A 25764-nucleotide genomic window follows, 5' to 3' on the forward strand; every position below is an offset into this window, starting at 1 on the left:
CTGACTCGCTCACTGGACCGTCGTCGACCTGACAAAAAAACTGCATACATACGCGGAGCACGCCTAAGCGGGGCTACAGATTATGTGTCCCTAAAGAACCCGCGTATCTAACAGTAGTTCCGCATTACATTACATTAATTTGCACGCGAGTTTTATTTATTTTCATACCGTGTATTCTCCGTGTAAATTCATGCACCGAACCGTGACGCCCGTACCGTTTCGGTTCAATACGAATACATGTACCGTTCCACCCCATAGGCCTATATATAAACAACATCATGGAAACATTTTCTGAAAAAATAGCAGAGGTAAAGGGAAATGAATTTATTTAATGTGGTAGAATTGGTCAAAGTTTGCTCGTAGCTTTACAAAAGTTGTTTCTGTAGCAGTCAGTATAGTTTTACAAAATATGCGTACACAAATATACCAGTCAATGTAGAATTATCTAAAACAGTCATAATAGTATAACATAATACTGATTTAATTAAAGGGATACTCCACCGTTTTTTCATATTAAACTGTTATTCCCTTAACTAAGACGAGTTGATGCATACCTCTCTCGTCTCAGTGCGTGCACTAAATCGCTCTGTCTTGCAGCGAAACTTTGTTAGCACTTAGCTTAGTCCAGTTCATTCATTAGGATCCAAACAGAGAAGCGACCAAACACCTCCACGTTTTCCCTATTTAAATACAGTTACACGAGTAGTGTAACTCGACCAAGAATGGTGACACAAAATTAAACGTTACGCTTTTCTAAGCGTGTAAAATGGATAACTATAATGTATGGTGGAATACCATAGCAAGTGCTTGGGAGCACTTCGACTCGGCGTAGTAATATCATCACGGGGTCGGGGACTCGGGGAGAGGATTTTTCAGGAGTGATGATATTACTGCGCCGAGTCGAAGTACTCCCAAGCACTTGCTATGGTATTCCGCCATATATTATAGTTATCCATTTTACATGCTTAGAGGTATGTATCAACTCGTCTTAGTTAAGGGAATAACAGTTTAATAGGAAAAAACGGTGGAGTATCCCTTTAAACAGACATATCCTAATAGGGCACCTGCCTATTTGATTATGTGTGTGATTCAGTATTCAAACACAATGTTAATGTGCAAAATCATTACTTTACTGGCAATTCATTTGGGAATAAACTGATTATAAATACAATTAATTTTCAAGCTGAATTGGGTATTTAAGTTGTCAAATGGTTTAAAGGCAATTCTGGAGTAATAATCAACATAAATTAGTGTACTAATTCTCCTGCATGGTACAATAAAACAGCACAATAGGCAATAAAAATACCAGATTATCCAGTGTAGCGTAATACATAAATATCACTGTGGTGTATGTGATATGTCCTAAATAACCTATTGGTCAGACAAGACCCTACAAAATAGCCATTATTCAGTGTTTACATGTACAGTCATATCAGTATAACAGAATTTCAAATACCTCAGCCATTGAGGAGAGTGTAACATTATGTTCAAATCCCTGTCTGAACCCATTCTTGAGTCACCCTTCATGGAGTGGAATCGCTTATGGCGTCTGTGACATTGACGTGTATAAAGATATAGCAGTGCAAATTGAATAAGTGGCCACGGTTCTAAAACACCACAGGTGATATGCATGGACTTTATGTCAGTCACATTAGGTTCTTCACAGCATTGGAAGATGAATATTTTGAAATGACAGTGTTGCATCTCTTTCTCAGGTGGACTGAGGCAGAGACATTTCAGAGATTGTTTTTTTGGATGTACGACAGAAATAGGTATCAACAGGCATTGGTTCAGTTGATTTTATTATTTGGATTTAGTATTGTTTTCTCCCTGCTGTCAATCAGAACAGACTTTTGTCGTGAGAGAACTACTACAGATACTGTACAGACACAGTCACACATACATGCAAAGAGAAAAAAAGGATAGAGGTCAGTGCTCTGCAGGAACCACCTGTAGGATGATCTGTAGTGATCTGTTCACAGAGTCTGAAAAACACAAGGGAAACAAACATTAATATGTTTTTAGCATATGTTTTATGATATTACCATATTCTAGATGATATGATATGGAATACATTTCCATATGTTCCATTGTGTGTGCATATTAAGGTTCTTTTTATTAATTTACAGAAAATATATTTCCAAGAGTTTAACACCAGTCATATAATAATAAAAAAATGGCATGTCAGAGTCATCATAATAATCATTCATGTGTAACTAGACAAAAAATGACTTTCACACAAAATCAGAAGTTTTACACTGTTGCCTTTTGCCATTTGCATTTATGTAACCTCTGACCTGAGAATTTCTGGAACCATTTGGGTTTTCTTTCGGTGTAGATGAATATGTAGTATGCAGGGATGCCAGTGAGAGAGATGGCAAAGCCAATCCCAGTATTAATTGGATCCGAATATAGAGAAAGGAATACCATGGAGAAACAGGTGAAGGAGAAAACAGCAGGGATTATAATGGGGACCTGTGAAAGAGAAAAATACAGAGATAAAGAGATATTAACCCTCAGACGGTCTTCCTTTCGGAGTCACATCCTGGGCCTACCCGGTCAAAAGTGACCGGAGACCTAAAAATGAAACTTCCTCCATCCCAGTAAAACCAATCCAATTTATTTTTGTTCTATAATATTTATTCTTTTTAATTTTGCATTTTTAGAGAATTTGATTGAATTTATTAATATTTATGCAATATTTATGGTCTTTTTTTGCCATTGAAATTTATATATATATATATATATATATATATATATATATATATATTACTTTAGTTTAATAAATATATATATATATATATATATATATATATATATTACTTTAGTTTAATATAGAGTCTAGGCCTTCAAAAAATGTTTTAAGCAGATTAGCACCATCTGGTGGGAGTATGGAGAGAAAGAGTAAGACCATGGTGTAACCACTAGATGGCATCTACAGCTCTCTATGGAGAGGCATGTGAATTCCCCAGCTGTTTATGGACACATTTACTTTTTTTTTTTTTTTTTTTTGGATTTGAATACATATTTAAACAATCTCAAAAGCTATTTTTGATCAAGTTTTAGATATATATTTTTTTAGAAATAGTGATTTAAAATGTTAGTTTTTGCATTATGATTACAGTCAAACCTAAACATTGTGTTAGAAAGAGAAGCTTGTGTTGACAAGAAGCAAATTTTATACCCATTTTTTTTATTCAGAATTTGTAACAAAAAATGATTCATTATTATAAATTATTCAAGCAATTAATTCAATTATAACACTATGTAAAATAATATTTAATGAACATGTCTATATAACGAACATTTGTGTAAGTCACTGAACGTAACAAAACAGTGAACAGTATAAAAGAAAACAGCAATAATGAACAAGCTAAAGAAAGATGAAAAATAGAAACTACTATATTAAAAAAAAATTTTGAAAAAAAAATTTCAAAAACACAAAAATTTGTGTTTTGTCAATTTCCCATTCATTTCCTATGGGGATCATTTTTGACTGAAGACCACAAGTGTGACAATTTTTTTACGACCACTTCATGACCTCAATTATACTAACTAATATGCAAATTCAAGTTTCACCCGAAACATTTAGATTCAACATTTAGATTTAACATTTAGATTCAACATTTAGATTTAACATTTAGATTTAACATTTAGATTCAACATTTAGATTTAACATTTAGATTCAACATTTACATTTAGATTTAACATTTAGATTCAACATTTACATTTAGATTTAACATTTAGATTTAGATTTAACATTTGGATTTAGATTTAACATTTAGATTTAGATTTAACATTTAGATTTAGATTTAACATTTAGATTTAGATTTAACATTTTAGATTTGACATTTAGATTTGACATTTAGATTTAGATTTAACATTTAACATTTAGGTGTAACATTTAATATTTAGATTTAACTATTTAAAATATCTCTAAGTTGACAAATATTGTTGTAAATGTGCTAAAAAGTGACAGTTTTTTAAACATTGTTTGAAGCTAAATGTGACAAAATTTTGCTGTTATTTTCAGCGTGAGCCGCTTAACAAACGGCGTCTCATACAATTAGCAGCATGTTGAAATGATGTGCCAAAATGCGTTTTCTGTTAGGCTACAATGAAAATATTGTATAGTAGCCTATCAGATAGGTTTGCCGAAGTGCGTTTAATTTAGGCTATTTATTTATTTTTGTCCCTGTGCGCCGATCGGAGACGGAGTTCACTGCTGATATTCTGAGAGCTTTCTAGTCTCGCGGCTGTCATCAGCAGCGCCTTGTATCGCCCAATCAGCGGATGGCGGGCGGGTGCGGTTTTGAAAATTGGTCAAAAACTGTTGGTGAGGATGGATGGCGGACGGATGATGAGTTTTGTGATGCGGTGGCGAATGAAATAATAGCCCATCCACGCATCTCTAACGCAGTGGGATTCGATTTATAGATGACTCGTTTCTGAGTTAATTCGTTCTTTTGGGAGACAATATATTTATTGTGCACTTTCGACTTTAGAAGTTTTCAGAACGTTTAAATTCACATACAGCTATACACTGCATGAAAGGAATATTCGAAAAACCATAATAGGGACACTTTAAACGACATGTTTTGACCACTGTCAGCCATATCTGTAAAATCTTCAATTTCCTATCTAAAAGGATCCATGGCCATATCATGAATTTAAATTTCATGTTTATACCCAACCCAACCTGTTCTAGTTTGTTTAGCTATACTTTTTCATCACAACAAATTAAAATACTTAGATAAGACATAAAAGAGAGCGGTTACTCATGGATCAAAAAATGTCTTGATTTTGATTTTGAAATTATTTTGTTCATGGTTATTTCACAGTATATTTGACACTTAGTAACTACCAGTTGACCAATCCCAGAAAAAGGCCCCCTGAAGAAATTTAAGATTAAGTGGACAACATAACAAAGTGACAGAGTACAATTGAGATCTCAATAGCTTTCCAACTCTTGCCTCTCCTCTGCTAACATGCACCTTAGAATTAAATCTACCGTGCTTTCTTAACCTCTAGATATTTAACTAATAATTTGCATTAGAGATGCATTAGACATGAGGTAACAGGCTGCCAGAACAGAAAAGAGGGTCACCTTAAAAGGTCGTGGCATATCAGGGCGTGTGTATCGCATGTAGATGAGGCCGACCACTGCCACCCCGATAAAGAACCAGCGTAGGAAGCTCATGAAGTTCAGCAGGCTGTAGATGTCCCCTAGAAAGAGGATCAGTAGTGTGATCGGATACTGAAAGAAAGACGAGCACTTTTAGAAAGGCGTGTAGGCATGAAAATGACTGATATAGTAAATTAAAAGTTAATTGAATTTAAGGTTAATAGACATTATATTTTAATAAAGGTTAATAAACATTATATTTTATATACAGTGTGTGTATATATATATATATATATATATATTTTTTTTTTTATATATATTTTGTATTTGTACAAGTTATTATTATTAGTATATATTTTTTCCTTTTAGGAACATATACAATAGTCAGTTTCATAAGTAATATGTTTTTATTTCGAAGCTTTCAAAATAGCTCAAACGGTTTTGTTCAGCTGAACAGGAGTATCAGTAAGGGTGACCGTTGAGTGGGACATGTGTGTGTCTATGACTCACCAGGACAATCACAGCAGGTAATGGCGTGTGTCGGCGTATGTGAATCATAGAAAGAACTTCAGGAAGCTGACCTTCTCGGGAGGCGACATGGAACATTCTGTGGAAGAGAAACAAAATGTAAAACGTTTAAAACATCCACTGTAGAAATACGAACCAAGACATACTATAGTCGATGGTCTGAAACTTTGGATTTGAAAGGATTTGAAACTAAAGACTAAAAATGTGTCAAAGCCTAAAACAATTAACTGTGTGACCAACAATTGTTGGGTCATTTGAAAAATAATATAAAATTCATGTACTTGGTGTAATTTTCAACACCCTCTCATGGCAATTCTTAAAGGGTTAGTTCACCCAAAAATGAAGATTCTGTCGTTAATTACTCACCCTCATGTCGTTCCAAACCCGTAAGACCTTTTTTTCCCATCTTCGGAACACAAATTAAGATATTTTTGGTGGAGTCAGACAGCTTTCAGTTCCTCCATTGGGAGCAATGCAATTTACACATTCAAGGTCCAAAACGGTAGGAAAGACATCATTAAAGTAATCCATGTGATGTGACTCCAGTGGTTTAACTTCAAATTTATGAAGCGACACAAGTGCTTTGTTTGTGTAAAAAAAACATAATTTACCCCTGTATTTACAAAATAATATTATCCAAAGCGCATTCACTGAACAACTTCCGGTCTTGAGTCAACACAACACGCATGCGTTGTGGTGCTGCCCCTACTGGATTGCAGGTCAATATTTTTGTAAAGAAAGTGGTCAATTATGTTTTTTTTTGTACAAACAAAGCACTCGCGTCGCTTCATAAAATTAAGGTTAAACCATTAGTCACATGTATTACTTTAATAATGTCTTTCCTATCGTTCTGGACCTTGAATGTGTAAATTGCGTCGCTCCCAATGGAGGGACAGAAAGCTCTCAGATTTCATCAAAAATATCTTCATATGTGTTCCGACAACACATTCTCATCCCAAGGCGTCATCTAACTGACACTTTTGACCATGTGTCAACATGCCGACGCACATGGTACCCCTTAAGCGTCAATATGAGACGCTCATCCTCGGTCGTCATCTAAGGCCTCGTTTACAATGTCAGTGAAATGTGACCCAATTCCGATTTTTTACTCGTATGCGACACAGATCGGATGTGTTCTATGACAGTGTAAACAGAAAAAAAAACGCATGCATTCGGATATTTCGAGATCGGTTTCAGGCCTCGTTCATATGTGGAAATAAATCAGATATAAATCAGATATGTGCCAATGCGATTGTCATGTAAACAGGCAGATCTGATTTTCTGAGGCATTAGGCTGCGTCTCCGCGGTTTAATGACGAGAGAAACCCCGACGCGCATCTGCGGATGGACGGATGGCCAGACGAAACATTGTGTCGTCATAGGAGAGGAATGTGGACACACGTTGACAACATATCAAAGGTTGGCTTGCTCATCCTAAAATTTCAGACCCACTGCTCCTCGTTAAAGCCCGCCACGATCTCATGAAAGTGCGTATATTGCACTTTTTTTTTTCAGTGCCATTTACGCCAAAAATAGTTTTTTCGTGCATGATACGCACTTTATGGCGTTCAATACGCACGTTTACAGTATCATATGCAAGCAAAAACTATTTTTGGCGTAGCCTATAAATGGCACGAGAAATAAAATTCGTGCTATATTCACTTTCATGAGATCGTGTTGTATGTTCCCACCTGTCCTGAGATCTCGCTGCGCGTTCGTCCATCTGAGCAAGAAGACCCCTTTAAACATGCGCGATGTTTCAGTCAAGTGTAAACGCATGACTCGGATATGGGTCACAATTTAAAGAACGTGTAAACGGACGGTCCAAAAAAATCGGATATAGGCAACACATCAGAATTGGGCATCAAGACCTGCAGTGTAAACGAGGCCTAACTGACGCTTTTGACCATGCGTCTAAATCCGACGCACATGGCACCCTTTAGCGTCAGTTAGATGACGCTTCCGTTATGGGTAGGTTTGGGTCTGGGGTAGGGTTAGGGTTAGACCACTAGGAGGCGCGTCTCATATTGACGCTTAAGGGGTGTCATGTGCGTCGGCATGTTGACGCATGCTCAAAAGCGTCAGTTAGATGACGCCTTGGGATGAGAACGGGCTGGTTCCGAAGATTAATGTATGTCTTTCGGGTTTGAAATGACATGAGGGTGAGTAATTAATGACAGAATATTAATTTTGGGGTGAACTAACCCTTAAAGTATTTTACATTTAGGTGAATTGGTGGCTAATTCGTATGAATTTGTGTGATGTTCCCAAAATAATTAAGATTGTTCCTAGTTTTTCTATAACCTTTATCGCTCTATGTTTGACCCTTGTAAAAAATCTGAGACTCAAAACTGAGATGCACACCTTGAGATGGCAAATATGGCTCCATTCAAGGACCCAAAGCAAGACAGAGCTACAAAAACGGGAACTGCTACTGAGAAGTCTCCCATCAGCTTCCCTGCAAAAGTCTGTTGGGGAGGGCAGATGGATGGATAGAGAGGGAAGAGATGAAAAGAGTGGATGGAAGTGAGAAAGATGAACTAATTTTGTGAAACAAATAGGAAAACAACATTGATCTTCAATTTTTAGACTTGTCTGTGTTTATGAATAATCAGTGAAGTGAAAAGGCTTTATATTTTCCATAAGAGTGAGCTTGTAGAGGGATACGCAAAGTGAAACAGGCTATAAATGAATGCATTACAGACGTCTAACGAGATGAGAAAGCTTTTAGAGTATTTCAGAGCCTAGCAGGAGATCTCTGCGCACAGATTCTGTTGCTGTCAGTTATTTGTGAGAGAGATATGATTACTCCAGCAGAGAAACAGACAGGCATTTAGAGCCACTGGCCTTATGTAATCATATTTACTTTGGGGAGGAGGAAGGTGTTGACTATTACAGGCACTACTGCAAATTGCTTAAACTCGTTTATAAAACGAATCCTTTTCTTTTCTGGCTCTCTTTCTTAAATGTTCCAGTTACTGCTGCTACATGGAAAAACCGATACTAGGATCCTGGATTGTGTTAATTGAGTTTGTTGAATTTAATTGGAATTTGTTAATAAATGAAGAAGTTTTGAGATAGAAGCACAAGCAGACAGGGAGTGACCCACCACAGCTACGGCATTGGAGGCTAACAGCTCTTCTGCTGACATCACGGTGTAATATGCCACGTTTATCAGTGTGTAACAGATCATTACTATCCCCATGGAGATGCAGATGGCAAGAGGCACTGTCCTGGGAAATGGAAATTAACACCTAAGTCATCACTGCCTTTTGGTTTGCCACGCTAGAAACAGCTGAATTAAACATCAAACCATACAGAAATCATATTTGTTATATCACTAACCTCTCAGGATTCTCCACCTCCTCAGTCACAAAATTCAAGTAAAACCTGTAAGAGGCCAAAAATGTATTCAAACACTGCATGCGGCACTATTGGATTTGTGTGGAATTAGAAGGGGGGCTCACCAGCCGGCATAGGCGTACATTCCTGAGTAGAAGGCAAGAGGAAGTCCTGATAAGTCTACTGTGTTGACCTCAAATGCATTCTCAAAGTTTTTGGTCTCCCCTGCAGATGTAACCAGTGTTAAATTATTAGCATTGTGAGAAGCTTAGACAGCCTGATGTTCTCTGTAATTTTAGTTTTCCCTGAGCCAAACCTATTTCTGTTAAGTGGATCCTTAATTTTTATTATTAATCAAAATTAATGGTTGTCAGTGGCAGATGTAGGCATGGGCAACGTGGGCTACTGCCCATGACGGCATCTTGACGGGGGCGGCAAAAAAAAAAAAAGGAATGCGTGATCAGGGTCTTACCACTCATTTGCACCATGTCAATGATATGATGCCACCGTGTGGGTCAATTAACCTGGTCAGGACTCGGAGTGTGCACACGGAGAAGTAGGCTACTTTCACTCAAGCAAGTAGGAGCAAGGTTTGTTTACCTCTCCTCGGGGCTTCCAGTGGGGAAACCTGAGGTGACGTCAGTAGGGAGAGCTGGGCTTAAATAAAAAAAAAAAATGAGATTCCCTCGCAACGCTAACTTGCCTCTGTCTCGTTCACTCGGATGTACATCATTGCTTATGTTGCACGAGTGCCCACTACAGGTGGAACCCTTGAAATGTTTTTAAATGGAACGCCCTAAGACCTTGATCACTTGGAATAAAGCTGCTATGGAGCTCATTTATTCTTTTAATTATTTTTTCCTTATGAATTTGTTTATGCACCATTCAGGCCTGTACGTATGCTCGGGCTGTTGAAAATTATAAAATTGTATAAACTATAAAAAAAAAAAAAAATACACATACAAAAATAATAATAAAATAAACTATAACTGTGTTAAAAAACAGTCCGCTTAAGGTTGCTAAGTATTAAATGCTGTTAAACGTCAAAATAATGCCAATATCATTCACTTGAGTTGTGTGGGGTGGGGGTAAAGCTCAATCTGGTTTGACATCACACTCATGGTGCATTGTGGTCTATGGATCTGCCTGAAGTGAACATCTTGGGTGCTTCTCATTTGTAATTTGTGCTTCCTCATTTCCTTTCCTCGCTTCCCTTCCTCACGTCTCAGCTCCACCCCCCTTAAGCCAGGGACACACGGTTTTGAGCAACAGCCGACTTAGTTTTTCTGGTGTGTTCCGGACCGTTGGCTCTAGTCGGATGTTGTCGGGCTTTTGTTTGGATTATTTTTTTTACGGTGTTCCGCACCGTTGGCTCTAGTCGGATGCTGTCAGGCTTTTGTTTATAAAACAATAAAAAAATTATAATGCAAGATCCCCTGTTGTAATATGTGAGATGTATGGTTAATTTAAACTGCAAAGGTAAAGCATAAATGAAAATTATTGTGACAGATGTGAGGGGGAGGAGAATTTAAATGGGCGTCAGGCTTCTAAGAAAGAATTCAGCACCTGTGCATCCTCACTCATAGCTTCTCTGGAAGCTTCCTTGCTTCCTCGGAGCAATTAGAGAATTCAGATGTCCTTCAAGATGGCTAACACTGATCGGTTTCTGGGTCACAGGCTGGAGGAGCGAGGAAATGAGGAAGCATCAATTTGAGTATTGAGAAGTGCCTGTTGAGTAAATTCAGCCCGGGAGGAGGAGCGAGAGAATTTCTAAATCACAGTATGCGGCTATCACTAATACTATGTTAAGTCTATGGTGTACAGAGTTGTGCACCTTTGGTGGATTTATGGTATTTTTTATTTGCCTCAATTTGTATTCATTTAAATATATACATTTATACAAAATAGCCAAAAAAATATATATATATAAAATCGAAAAAGATCTACATTTCTCAATTTCATTCATGGTGATAACATGAAAAATGTGCCATGATTTAGTGGAAGATTGCTGTTATCTACTAGCCTGGCATGCCAGACCTAACGTTACATCAGGATGTTAGGTCTGGGAACTCACCATTGACAGGGCTCAATACGAGGGGCGGGATTAACGGTTGTCTTTCAAATTCCCGGATAGCGCTACAACCAACCAGAGCAACGAAGAAGGTGACACATCTTCCTTTTTTAAAAATGACTCAAGTGCCGTTTTGTTCATGTTTCAAAGAAAAGCTTAACTTTAAATCATCCAGAGCCACGGCCAAAGCTGAATCGAAAGACAGCTGTTCGCCAGCAGCAGCAGCAGCAGCAGCCATTCTTTGTTTTCAAGTAGCAGTGAACCGTCGCATCTCTGTTGTCATTATGTTAAGCCTGCCCTCCGACTCTATACACGATGTGATTGGCCTGACTAGAGTTTGGTTTTTCCAGCTCGAAAGTCAACGGAGAGTTGCTAGACTACACTGGCTGCAAAATAATTTAGCTAGACTACACATTTTGCAGCCGCTAGGGCGAGTCTAGATTTCTAGGCTAGTTATCTACTGGAATACAAACACTTTTAAAATGAAAATGACATGAATTTTCAACTATAGCCACTAGATGGCTGCCGAGGATTACTCAATGGCTCATAGAGGTTGTTTTGTGGGGTGGTTCGCCCAGAACGCCATTCAAGCTACAACCGGCACTGATGGTTGTTCCAACATTATGTGAATTATACAGTATCAATGAAAAATTATATAGTTAATAGTGATATCTGATTAAAACATATACTGCCATTTAAAAGTTTGTTCGTTTTTGAAAGAAGTCTTTTATGCTCACTAAAATGTAATTTATTCCTATGAAGGCTAAGCTGAATTCTCAGCATCAATACTCCAGTCTTCAGTGTCAGAAATCATTCTAATATGCTGATTCAATTTCTTATTATTATCAATGTTAAGCTGCTTAATATTTTAGTGGAAACTGGATTTTCTTCTGGATTCTCTGAGATGAATAGAACGTTTAAAAGAACAGCGTTTATTTGAAATAAATCTTTTGTAAAATTATAAACATCTTTACTGACACTTTTGATAATTTAAAAAAACATATATACAGGTCCTTCTAAAAAAATTAGCATATTGTGATAAAGTTAATTATTTTCCAATGTAATGATAAAAATTAAACTTTCATATATTTTAGATTCATTGCACACCAACGGAAATATTTCAGGTCTTTTATTGTTTTAATACTGATGATTTTGGCATACAGCTCATGAAAACCCAAAATTCCTGTCTCAAAAAATTAGCATATTTCATCCGACCAATAAAATAAGTGTTTTTAATACAAACAAAAAAAGTCAACCTTCAAATAATTATGTTCAGTTATGCAATCAATAGTCAATACTTGGTCGGGAATCCTTTTGCAGAAATGACTGCTTCAATGCGGCGTGGCATGGAGGCAATCAGCCTGTGGCACTGCTGAGGTGTTATGGAGGCCCAGGATGCTTCGATGGCGGCCTTAAGGCCAATTTATACTTCTGCGTCGGGTGCGCGCAGTAGGTACGGCGTAGCATACGCACAGACGCGTACCATACGCCGTACCCTTCGCCGTAACCTGACGCGCACCTCCTCAAAAATGTAACTACACGTCGCGACGATGCGGACCGCAAGATCTGTGATTGGTCGGCTTGGTAGCATCGCGTTTCCTCCTATGCATTTCCGGCGTGTTCTTCTGCACCGCCCGCCATTTTTCAATTCTAAGTACAGCGAAACTCTTAAAAAAACTAAAAATTTACCTTTTCCACCTCGATAAGCTCCAACTCCAACATGATCTGCTCTCTTTCAGTCGCCATTGCTAGTAGTAACCTAAACTCAAAACAGCCGCGAGGAATCTTCTTCTTCTTGCCGCGAGGAATCTAAACACAGTGGAACATTAAAACCCTCCGCCGCCAACTAGCGTTTCGGCGCTGTACTGCAGAGCAACGCAGACCTAAACGCAGAAGTATAAATGCTCATGACGGCGTCGCCTACGTGCGTAGCCTACGCCGTACACTACGGCGTACACTCGACGCAGAAGTATAAATTGGCCTTTAAGCTCATCCAGAGTGTTGGGTCTTGCGTCTCTCAACTTTCTCTTCACAATATCCCACAGATTCTCTATGGGGTTCAGGTCAGGAGAGTTGGCAGGCCAATTGAGCACAGTAATACCATGGTCAGTAAACCATTTACCAGTGGTTTTGGCACTGTAAGCAGGTGCCAGGTTGTGCTGAAAAATGAAATCTTCATCTCCATAAAGCTTTTCAGCAGATGGAAGCATGAAGTGCTCCAAAATCTCCTGATAGCTAGCTGCATTGACCCTGCCTTTGATAAAACACAGTGCACCAACACCAGCAGCTGACATGGCACCCCAGACCATCACTGACTGTGGGTACTTGACACTGGACTTCAGGCATTTTGGCATTTCCTTCTCCCCAGTCTTCCTCCAGACTCTGGCACCTTGATTTCCGAATGACATGCAAAACTGAGCAACAGTCCAGTCCTGCTTCTCTGTAGCCCAGGTCAGGCGCTTCTGCCGCTGTTTCTGGTTCAAAAGTGGCTTGACCTGGGGAATGCGGCACCTGTAGCCCATTTCCTGCACACGCCTGTGCACGGTGGCTCTGGATGTTTCTACTCCAGACTCAGTCCACTGCTTCCGCAGGTCCCCCAAGCTCTGGAATCGGTCCTTCTCCACAATCTTCCTCAGGGTCCGGTCACCTCTTCTCGTTGTGCAGCGTTTTTTGCCACACTTTTTCCTTCCCACAGACTTCCCACTGAGGTGCCTTGATACAGCACTCTGGGAACAGCCTATTTGTTCAGAAATGTCTTTCTGTCTTACCCTCTTGCTTGAGGGTGTCAATGATGGCCTTCTGGACAGCAGTCAAGTCGGCAGTCTTACCCATGATTGCGGTTTTGAGTAATGAAACAGGCTGGGAGTTTTTAAAAGCCTCAGGAATCTTTTGCAGGTGTTTAGAGTTAATTAGTTGATTCAGATGATTAGGTTAATAGCTCGTTTAGAGACCCTTTTCATGATATGCTAATTTTTTGAGACAGGAATTTTGGGTTTTCATGAGCTGTATGCCAAAATCATCAGTATTAAAACAATAAAAGACATGAAATATTTCAGTTGGTGTGCAATGAATCTAAAATATATGAAATAGTGCTGTCAAACGATTAAAATATTTAATCGCGATTAATCACATTAATGTCATAGTTAACTCGCGATTAATCGCACATTTTTATCTATTCTAAATGTCTCTTGATTTCTTTTTGTCCCATTATTTTTTTCTCATTTTAATGCTCTTATCAACATGGAAAAGTGGATCGGCTTGCTTTGTGCAAATGTTTTTTATTGAAAACAATATTGGCATATACTGTTCAATTTCACACTAAAACATTATCACTTGGAGCAAATAATCTCTCACACAATATAACACTGTCCATCAATAAAAGGGTGAAATAAATACTGACGAGGTCCTGATATTGACGAGGGGGCGGAGAATTCGCATCAGCTGTGTGTGTGTGTGTGCTGGCCATCATCAAGTGGTATTCAGACTGGACGTGCTGCGATGATGATAGCTCAGTTCACAACGACAAAACACACAGATCACTTTGGTCTTGTCAATGGAACCATTTGGCAACTTTTTAAAAGTAAACTTTCCATTCAGAATCTTATTGGCATCCATTTCGACGTCTCACGCTCGTCATCCACTCAAAACTGGACGTTTTGAACGTTCCTATAACATTCAGAAATAACGTTTTTATAACTTAATGGGAACGTTATGAAAACATTCTTATAACCTAAATTTGTTAGCTGGGAAAGAGGAGAGATTCGCGATTGCACTGAACACGTTTTTAAGTGCAGGCATATTCTCTGAGTGAGCCCAGAGAAAATTCTTACAAGAGCAGCGTGTATCTGAGAGCGCGCGCGACTCGAGCAGAGAGATTCCTGCTCGGCACATTATATTCCGCGCGCGAGCAGAGAGATTCGCGCTCGCGCATCCGGCTCGCAAGCCCAAACAAGTGTGTGCGGCGTGCCTGTTGTTTTGTTTCCGGTCTAGCTAGATCCGCTTGCGCTTTCAAAACGTCCTCGCGCGCCGCAAGCCATTGAAATGAATGGGTGTCATAGCGCAGCGGCCCGCATGCCGTCCTGTTACAAAAGCATGTGAAAAAAAAACTACAAAGTTTGCTAGGCCAAAAAGACCGTTAATCGCGCGATAAAAAAATTAACGCCGTTAAAATGGGTTTGCGTTAACGCCGTTAATAACGCGTTTAACTGACAGCCCTAATATGAAAGTTTAATTTTTATCATTACATTATGGAAAATAATGAACTTTATCACAATATGCTAATTTTTTGAGAAGGACCTGTATATATGTATATATATATATATATATTTTGCATTTCGTGCATTTAACTCTTATCCAAGAAGCCAGAAGCATAATATAAACTAAATACCTTTGAAGAGTAGGTATAATCCTGGAACAATGATAATGGCGAAGGCGAGCATCTTGATGAATGTGAGGAAGATCTGGATTCTGGCAGTCCAGCTTACACTCATGCTGTTTAGATACATTCCCATGGCTGCAATGAAAATGAATATGCAATATCTCAAAATTATTATGGCACATATAAACTAGGCCATAAAGATGGTATGTACATACTGTAATCAAGCAGCCTAAATACTTAGCCAAAAAGCTTACTGAATCCGATTGCTGTGGCCAATTTAACGGCAGTCTCAGGAACTCCACATGGCATGAAGATGGGCTCTAAAATATAGCGGCCAAATGCCAGAGCGGACACAGCAAAACCTGCAGGTCTTCAAGATGAGAAAATTAACTATGAGCACTCAGTGTACTGTACTGGACATCATGTAATCTCTCATAAAACACTGTTCCAAAGTAAGGTAGAACAATCTATGTGATAAATCATGAGTGTAATAGAACCTCTTATCTTGCATTTTTCTGTTATAATCAGTGAACCAGTTCACTTGTACATGAACATGTTTTGTGCTCTCCTTCACGTGAAGCTTGTTTGCTTTCAAACTACATCTACAGATGTTACTCTTGGCGGTGTTGTGATTGTTACATATGAACCTGGACTGAATCCAGCCCTTGATCCTTTGCATGAGAACCTCCACAATGGCTTGTTCATTGTCATAAGGCACTTTATCTCTGGTTTTTATTCCATGCCGACTGGAGCCCAGCAGTAATATTGAGAGTTTGCCTTGAACATCAGGCAGAGTTTGCTTGTGTTTATTTGAGGCGTTGAAGGGATTTTGTTAGTTTATTCTGGCAGTGCCCCAGAGACCTGTCAATGAAGACGGAGGATGAATAAGGATTTACTGACCTTATGCCAATCATGTCAGCCCACAATCCCACAAAAGCCACTTGCGGACCAAATGCCTCCAGAATGTACGTGTAATGGCCACCAGACTTTTTAATACAGGTACCCAGCTCAGCATATGATAGAGCACCTGAAAAGGACAAAAGGGAAGAACTAGGTGAATACCTTTGTACTTTAGCAAAATTAGGTAACAGTAGCTGGACAAAGGCAAGTCGTGGAGAGCGAGTGCCATAATTATTCAGAAAGGTGGCAAGATTTACACAACACCTGCAAAGCAACCCTAATGGCACATGGTCAAGTGAGTTCATTAAGATCATCTGTTCTCTCTCAGAGATTGCAGTTACACAAGCTCTTTATAGTTCTGTGCATTTTAATATTTTAATGAATAATCTGTTCAAATCAAAGCCCTGCTTCACTCGCAGCCCTTGACTTGTGAGCTTCAAAAGGTAAATGTAAAGAGAGCTGAGAGCTCTAAAAAACAAGGCCCACCAGGAGAGTTCAGAATGCAGATTTCAATTGAGAGAAATTGTGGATGAATGGACAGGTTTTTTTTTTTTTAATGGGCAGTTCAGCTTTTCTTCAAAGCATGTGGGCTGCAGCACACAAAAGAAAGCTGACAAGTGGGAAATGACTCCTGGCATACACATGAATAAACAAACTGTCAAACAATGCTCTTCTTGCACACAAACTAATTCTTCTTCGACACATACACAAAGCCATCAACCTCCACATTGTCAGACCGCGCTCTCCTCACCATCAAAGTGCGGCATAAGACAATATCAGCCTCTATTGTGCATGAACACACCCATTAAGCATAGGAGGGGCCCTCTGATCAGGTTCTTCATGCATAGCCTGAAATTCTTGCTTGCCGACTATCAGTAAAACCTGAACTTCTTTTTAATGTATAATGAATTACTGTTAAAAATAGTGTTTATATCGGAGCTTATAGTGGAGTTCGAGAAACATTTGGGTTCTTGAGTTGATGAAAAGCCAAATTAGTTAAATCATGAAAGTATGTAATAAAAAAAATATTTTAAAATAAAAACAATCAAAATAAAACACTTATTTAGAAAATGGGAAAAACTATTTACTAGTTTCTTATTAGCATGCCTATTACTAGGATGTTGGCTGTTTATTAGTACTTATAAAGCACATAATAATGGCTTATTCTGCATGACCTTATTCTACATCCCTTAATCCAGGGGTGTAACAACTTTTTTTGAATTGGGCCATGTTGTGGACACGCCTGTGGAGATGGATTTCTTCATTATATACAGTGAGGAAAATAAGTATTTGAACATCCTGCTATTTTGCAAGTTCTCCCACTTAGAAATCATGGAGGGGTCTGAAATTGTCATCGTAGGTGCATGTCCACTGTGAGAGACATAATCTAAAAAAAAAATATCCAGAAATCACAATATATGATTTAACTATTTATTTGTATGATACAGCTGCAAATAAGTATTTGAACACCTGTCTATCAGCTAGAATTCTGACCCTGAAAGCTAAGACCTGTTAGGCCCTGTCCACACGGACACGGGTATTTTTATAACCGTGACTTTTTTTACGCGGTTCGACCGTTCGTCCACACGAAAACGCACTGAAACGAACATTTTTGAAAACCCCTGCCAGGGTGAGGATTTTCAGAAACGCCGGTTACAGTGTTGTCGTGTAGACAGTGAAACCGGGGTTTTTGCCTAGCGACGTCAGAGTGTGGGCCGTTATCCGCTGTGTTTGACGTCAGATTTGCGCTTCTGATTGGCCAACGTGGCTTTACGGTTTATATCGCCGCCTGCTGGCGTGGCATGCTCTTGACCCTGCTTGATAGCGTGTTTTTGCGTTTTCATGTAGACGGAGACCGAGCATGTGTGGACGGGATTTTTTTTTTAAAACGCTGTAGGAAAAACTCCGGTTATAAAAATACCCGTCTCCGTGTGGACAAGGCCTTAGTCTGCCTTTAAAATGTCCACCTCCACTCCATTTATTATCCTAAACTAGATGCACCTGTTTGAGGTCGTTAGCTGCATAAAGACACCTGTCCACCCCATACAATCAGTAAGAATCCAACTACTAACATGGCCAAGACCAAAGAGCAAAGACACTAGAGACAAAATTGTACACCTCCACAAGGCTGGAAAGAGCTACGGGGAAATTGCCAAGCAGCTTGGTGAAAAAAGGTCCACTGTTGGAGCAATCATTAGAAAATGGAAGAAGCTAAACATGACTGTCAATCTCCCTTGGACTGGGGCTCCATGCAAGATCTCACCTCGTGGTGATCCTAAGAAAGGTGAGAAATCAGCCCAGAACTACATGGGAGGAGCTGGTCAATGACCTGAAAAGAGCTGGGACCACCGTTTCCAAGGTTACTGTTGATAATACACTAAGACGTCATGGTTTGAAATCATGCATGGCACGGAAGGTTCTCCTGCTTAAACCAGCACATGTCAAGTCCCCGTCTTAAGTTTTCCAATGACCATTTGGATGATCCAGAGGAGTCATGGGAGAAAGTCATGTGGTCAGATGAGACCAAAAAACCTTTTGGTCATAATTCCACTCGCCGTGTTTGGAGGAAGAAGAATGATGAGTACCATCCCAAGAACACCATCCCTACTGTGAAGCATGGGGGTGGTAGCATCATTCTTTGGGGGTGTTTTTCTGCACATGGGACAGGGCGACTGCACTGTATTAAGGAGAGGATGACCGGGGCCATGTATTTTGAGATTTTGGGGAACAACCTCCTTCTCTCAGTTAGAGCATTGAAGATGGGTCGAGGCTGGGTCTTCCAACATGACAATGACCCGAAGCACACAGCCAGGATAACCAAGGAGTGGCTCTGTAGAAGCATATCACGGTTCTGGCGTGGCCTAGCCAGTCTCCAGACCTAAACCCAATAGGGAATCTTTGGAGGGAGCTCAAACTCCGCATTTCTCAGCGACAGCCCAGAAACCTGACTGATCTAGAGAAGATCTGTGTGGAGGAGTGGGCCAAAATCCCTCCTGCAGTGTGTGCAAACCTGGTGAAAAACTACAGGAAACGTTTGACCTCTGTACTTGCAAACAAAGGCTACTGTACCAAATATTAACATTGATTTTCTCAGGTGTTCAAATACTTATTTGCAGCTGTATCATACAAATAAATAGTTAAATCATATATTGTGATTTATTTTTTTCTGGACCCCTCCATGATTTCTAAGTGGGAGAACTTGCAAAATAGCAGGGTGTTCAAATACTTATTTTCCTCACTGTATATTAATAATATTAGCCTACATGTTTGGTCTCTTGAAAATGCACATTTGACAGTAGCTTGAGTTGGGATGCAGATGTAAACTTATTTTCATTAACACAAACCATAACATTTTAGCCTGGCTAACGTCAGACCCAAGTCTCATTGAGAACCACATGTTCATTTTCTCGTATTTGAGGCGTGGTTTACGAATCCCCAGGGCCGTTCATTGGGTGCTAAGAATGTCTATCAAATGCGCCATGCGCCTTTCGGCGTGCATGTTAATCAATGAGTGCATTCACACCGGGAGCAGGAGCAGCGCGTGAGCAGCTGTGAAGAGGGGGTTTCGGTGTCGAATCTGTTTTTGCTCCACTGCTCACGCTAAAATTAAAGTGAAAGCACACTTTTGATGGACTAAAATAAATATGATTTCACACAAAAAGTGCCCAAAATGCACAGAATAAGCATGTCTAATGAGTTTTAACAAGAACCTGAGTAGGCAAATAAAAGAAAATAAAGACTAAAAAATATTTATAGAAGATTTAGGCTACCCGGTAAAAACTTGTTTTTAATTATTCAGTTTGGGTGAAAGTTGTGTATTATATATAACAAAAGCTAAAGTAAACTAGCCAGAAAATATTATATATAAACGTTCTTTTAGTTTATGTAACACACAGACAGCTACATAGGCTAGCACAACCCAAATCAAACCCGAGTGTGTGGTTTATTTGTGTGTTTTGTTTTTTATCTGCGGAGTTGCTGTCTTGTAAACATATCGAAAGTATGACTGAAACTAATAGATTAGAGCCATTTTCTGGGTTGTTTTGTTGTTTAACATTTATATGCGAATGTTGTACACCTCCCCATTACAAACTTTCAAGACTATTATTGTTATAAATGACCAACTTCTAAAAACAAATGTATAGTTGTCTTTGTAAAGAATTGCTTGCTTATATATGTAGCTTTGTAGCCGCTGCTGTGACACTGTACAAACGCTTCCAGTGTGAATACTCTCGCGCGTCTGTAGCTGTAGTGACGATGCAGATACGCTGGCGCGCTGCTCAAGTGCCACTCACGCTTGTGTTGTGAAACGGCCGTAAGGCTGCATCGAAAGGTAACTTTGCGTCTGCTGCCATGTTGGATCCATTGGTATAAACAAACTGCTTCGGTGTTTCGCATAGACGTCGTCATCATCTTGCTGCTCCCTCCCCGTTCTGTGATTGGTTCCCTAGATGAGGTGAAAATTTGGTCCATAGTATCCAGACTACCTAGCAGCGCGAATAAAATCGATAGACGTTTGTATCGGAGACATCTGCGCCAAATTCGAATGCTTCTCACTGGATCTCGCTGCGCTGTTTAGTGATTTTAAAGTGTGACCAAAAGATCAAATATTTTGTTTATCTGCATGTCAGTCACTTAACCATTAAAGCTCCAGTCCGTAACTTTTTTAAGTTAAAAATAATCCAAAATAATTATATTAAAAAAAAACTTATTCTGCCAGTGGTCAAAACTATCTGCTTGCCATAGCTAGATTCAAAACGGTTAGCTTGTAATAATGATTTTAATTCCAGTGGTACTGGTGGGTTTCTGCGGGAGATTCGAGCATGTCTTTGCGTCATGACATCACACCCGTACACATAAAGAAGGAGTTTCGGCTAGCCGGCTATACTGCGCGTGACGAGATGTTTAGATGTATAGGCTTTTCTCGCAGCACTTTACATAATTAAACTTATGGCATCCAGAAAGATCCAAACAACAATCATCAGTGTCAACTGGAGATTCAGCAGTTATAAAACCCAAAAGACTTCGTACTTCGGATTTAAGGTGGCTAGAGAAAGAGAAAGAAACCGTCTCATGCGAACACAAGGATTTAAACATCGGCGGGGCTTTTGAAAAGTGTGTGAACTCCGTGTTTTGAAGGGGTTCAAAACGGAAGAAGAGACGGCCTTTTTCTGCTGAACAAGTAAGACATTTCAATAGTTCAATCGTGTAACAGTACGTTTTCTTAATTCACACAGTTATGGAGTTTCCTTTGTTGTGCCTTTCTCGTTTTGCTATTATGGATAATATGAATTGTGAACTACACAGGTAGCTGCTAACCCATTAAAACACATTAAATTTAACATTAGTCACGCAATGCTGATGTTGTTAACATGAACAGTTTGAGAACAAAGTAGGCTATAATTTGCACGGTTTCTGTAAATCACGTAGATTAAATCTAACGAAGCTTATCATGTCGAATGCTTTTTCCCCCTTAGTTGGTCAGAACAAAAATGGATTTTACTTACTTGTTCAGAAGACATTTTCTTATGAAAATTCTTATGTTGGTCAAACTTTCAAAAAGTGAATCTGTGATTCTGTATGACAGTATCCACACAGCGCTGTGACTGACAGCAGCACTCGCCTCAAAGCACTGTGTTCATCCGCGCTGTTTCATGCCGATTTACAACCCACGTAAAGATAATAATTCCGCGAATCACTGCAGTTACAGATTTCGAACAGAGAGATGGCGACAAAGAGGAAAAGTTCCGGACTGCAGCTTTAACCAACATCCGAGAACTGGGAACATGTAAATGTGTTGTTAAAGTCCTCCTGTAGTCAATAATTTTATCCCTTAAAAACTCATCTTTGATCACCAAAATGACATTTGAAACGTTTTTTCCTGTGAAAAAACTTCTTCCTGCCTTAAAATAGTGTGAATGTTACTCTATACCCTTTAGGGTGACCATATTTTGATTACCAAAAACCAGGATACTCGGCCCGGCAAACAGATACTCAAATGATACTCGAAGTTTACTCAACGATGCCTTATTAATTTCAATACATTTAAAGTAGGCTATGCCTCCTCTGTGTGGATAGAAAATTGTTATATTACAAGAGACAAATTCAGATAGGCTTCTCAGAGGTTACTCAACATGTTTTATTATGACAGGTTTCAAAAATAATGAATGAAATAATGATAGAAATAATGTCTCTTCTGTATTAGAATAATAAATATATAAATAATAAATAACTAAAAGAAATACCTCCAAATTGAACAAAAATAGCTCTCACAAACTTACAAAAACGAACTAACAAAATATATTTATATTTGGGGGAGGGGGGAGAGAGGGGGGCTGGGGGGGGGGGGCATTTGCACACACACGTAAGGTCTCTCGCTCTCTCCCTCTCTGCCGTACGCGCGCTGCACGGTTTGGAGCTCGTGAGCTCTAGATTTGAACTAATTTGCGGCCATCAGGAGCCGCTATCAATATGCGGGAGACTCCTGGAACTTCCGGGAGATTTGAAATATCTGTGAACGCATACCTCTCTGTCCAATCATCTTTGAAAACTCTATTTTCTTCGTCAACTTTTCCTTTCCTGGACAATGACATCCTCCACAGCCATTCAAACGCTTACGCTGGGAAGTGTCGCGTCACGGTCGCGCCCGATTACGTCAAAAGTCACACGCTCACTGGATGTCATGGCAACTAAATCACGGAGGAAAACTTTAAATATCTCGCCTTCGTTTTAATTTTGGACCATCATAAAAAATAAACAAATGATTTTAACATGCGTTTATCAAAATAGGAAATCCAGACTTTTAATCCCTTACACACAATTAGGGCTCTTGAAATACGAAATGGAGGCGAGTCCGGATTGAATTCCCTCCGGGTCCGGATCCGGACCGGGGTCCGGACTTTGAGAAGCACTGTTGTAAAGTGTTACCAAATACATGAAATACATTATGTCATTGTAAATGACACCCTAATGTCTTTTAAAACCTGTATGACTTGCTTTTTCTTGCTGTAGAATACAAAAGGAGAAGTTTAGCTGAACATTCATGTCAAGACTTTAGTAAATACTGTCTTAAGTTTCTTCACACAAAGCTATCAAATGGCATCAGGAAACTTGCTTTTATGGTGCGTTTTTGTCATTTTTGGACAGCCCCTTGTCCCAATCAACTTTCATTGTGTGGAAGAGAACGGCTGAAACCTGCTAAACGTCTCCTGTTTGGAATGTCATGAGAGTAAAGTAAATGATGACAGAACTTTGATTTTGGAGTCATAAATCCTTTTAACAACACTCATTTCCTTTCAGTGAGTAAAGTGGTGTGTCCTAATGAATGACTGTGACATCAGTGGTGCTGTTAGGCAAGCCACAATTCAAAACCGCAAACAAACGGTTAAGAAAGCGTCTGTACAGTTCCTCAGATTCTAATTAAAATCCAACTGTTGATTATATCAGGAACTAAGAAAGTCGATTTGGACCAGGTGAGTGGGTGAGATATTTAGGTCATTTGTTAAAACTGAATAATGTGTGTGGAAAAAAGATAATGTGAATGTGAGCCCATGTGTTAGAGCATATGCACATGTTAACACACTCACCGAAAAGAGAGAGAATCCCACAGGCAATCCACACCACCAGTGACATTCCCACACTGCCAGAGTTCTTCAGAATTCCCTTCGGAGAGATGAATATTCCAGCTCCAATGATCGTCCCAATGATCATACAGATTCCTCGGAGCAGGGTCACCTTCTTCCCCAGTTCCACCTTCTTCCCCAGTTTCACCTTCTCCTCGGGGGCTCCGGCATGGGGGTCTCCATTTGATTCGAGAGGGTCTTTCTCTCCAAAATTACTTGGAGTCGGATCCCCGTTGGGATGGGGAACTGACACAGTCCTTCTGGGCATCTTGTTCACTCACTCACAAACACATTGACTCTCTCACTCACAGTGTAGTGTGCCTCCCCTTGCCAGTAGTACATGAGAGGCCTGAGCAGAAGGTGTTCTCAAAGTAAAGCAAACTTCTGATACGCTGTGACGCAAGTCTAAACAAATGCAATGCAATGTGGCTTCTCCCTCCTCTTTTTTTCTCTCTCTCATCTGCCTTTTTAGTGTCTCAAACACTCCCCTTTTCTCTCATTTACTCTTTGTATTCCTTTTTTCATCTTATTCTGTAAATTACTACGTATTATGTGAGTAAAGAGGATATTACTTGTGGTTAGTGTAGCCCAGATTCATGATGCTTTAGCAGTAGTATCCGATTCTCACATTGCCTCACGTGACATGCAAATCGTACAAAGGCATCTGGCACTCACTATAAACACTTGCTGTTTTCTCTAGTTCTTTCAAAGGCCCTTGTTTCACTGCACTTGTTATAGACGTGTTCTGATTACCAAGTGAGCAGACGATAGACTGATAACAAACTCCTGTTTCTGGGATTGTGGACTGACTGTGTGATCTTTTTGTCATGCTTAATGTTGATATAGGTAATGAAGCGTAATGTAGGACAAACCACATGTTACTGTAGTTACTGTACGTGTGTGTGAGAGAGAGAGAGAGAGAGAGAGAGAGAGAGAGAGAGAGAGAGAGAGAGAGAGAGAGAGAGAGAGAGAGAGAGAGAGAGAGAGAGAGAGAGAGAGAGAGAGAGAGAGAGAGAGAGAGAGAGAGAGAGAGAGAGAGAGAGAGAGAGAGAGAGAGAGAGAGAGAGAGAGAGAGAGAGAGAGAGAGAGTGTGTGTGTGTTTTCAGACAAAGCAATTTCATTCAAGCCTGATACAGTGTTCTGTAAATAAGAATGAAGAAGGTGGGAGGCTGATGTGACATTGCATCAGATCAGCCTTGACACTCAATAGATTCAGTGTTGTAAATCCATCAACTTGTGATGATTTGCAAGTTTTTGCACCATAGCTGAATCAGCTGAAATATCTCACAAAAACTGTATATCTCACTTTTTGAATCATAATGACTGTGCAAAAATTAAAGTAGGTGTGGCTTCACTTTTGTAAATAATTATCTGTAATGTTATTCTTTTGTGAGTATGTTTCACTCTTTAAAAAAATAAAAACTTAATGATGCAGGAAAACCTTTTATGTTTTACAAAGAACTTTTAAAGTTGTTTAAAATAATACAAAAATAATGAATGTAAATTGCAGAATAAAACCGGTAATTGTATTCTAAAATAAAATTCTTATGCTCACCAAGATTGCACTTTTTTGATCAAAAATACAGTAAATACAGATATATTGTGAAAGTTTTTTTATTTAAATATACTTTAAACCGTGATGATAAAGATTAATTTTCAGCAGCAATTACTGGAGTCTTTAGTGTCACATGATCCTTCCTTTAATGCTCAAGAAACATTTCCTATTATAATCAGAAACAGTTGTCTTTTCTGTCACTTTTGAAAAAATAAAATTGTGTGTGTTTGTGTGTGTGCGCGC

At 39.2% G+C, this 25764-nt stretch overlaps 1 protein-coding gene across 1 annotated transcript; it reads right to left on the minus strand.

The window, feature by feature from the left end:
• Positions 1-1263: 1263 nt before the first annotated feature.
• slc7a11 (solute carrier family 7 member 11) lies at positions 1264-24380 on the minus strand. Its single transcript, XM_056270302.1, has 12 exons — positions 23931-24380; positions 16345-16471; positions 15699-15814; positions 15454-15579; positions 9121-9220; positions 8999-9043; positions 8763-8886; positions 8018-8121; positions 5636-5732; positions 5108-5257; positions 2298-2475; positions 1264-1985 (listed from the first exon to the last, which is right to left on the minus strand). Exons 1-12 carry the CDS (start codon positions 24232-24234, stop codon positions 1930-1932), a joined length of 1527 nt encoding a protein of 508 aa, XP_056126277.1. The 5' UTR covers positions 24235-24380; the 3' UTR covers positions 1264-1929.
• Positions 24381-25764: the final 1384 nt, after the last annotated feature.

Source organism: Rhinichthys klamathensis, unplaced genomic scaffold, assembly GCF_029890125.1.
Source record: "Rhinichthys klamathensis goyatoka isolate OS25496 unplaced genomic scaffold, OSU_Roscu_1.1 h1tg000301l_1, whole genome shotgun sequence".
In the NCBI taxonomy this organism is placed as follows: domain Eukaryota; kingdom Metazoa; phylum Chordata; class Actinopteri; order Cypriniformes; family Leuciscidae; genus Rhinichthys; species Rhinichthys klamathensis.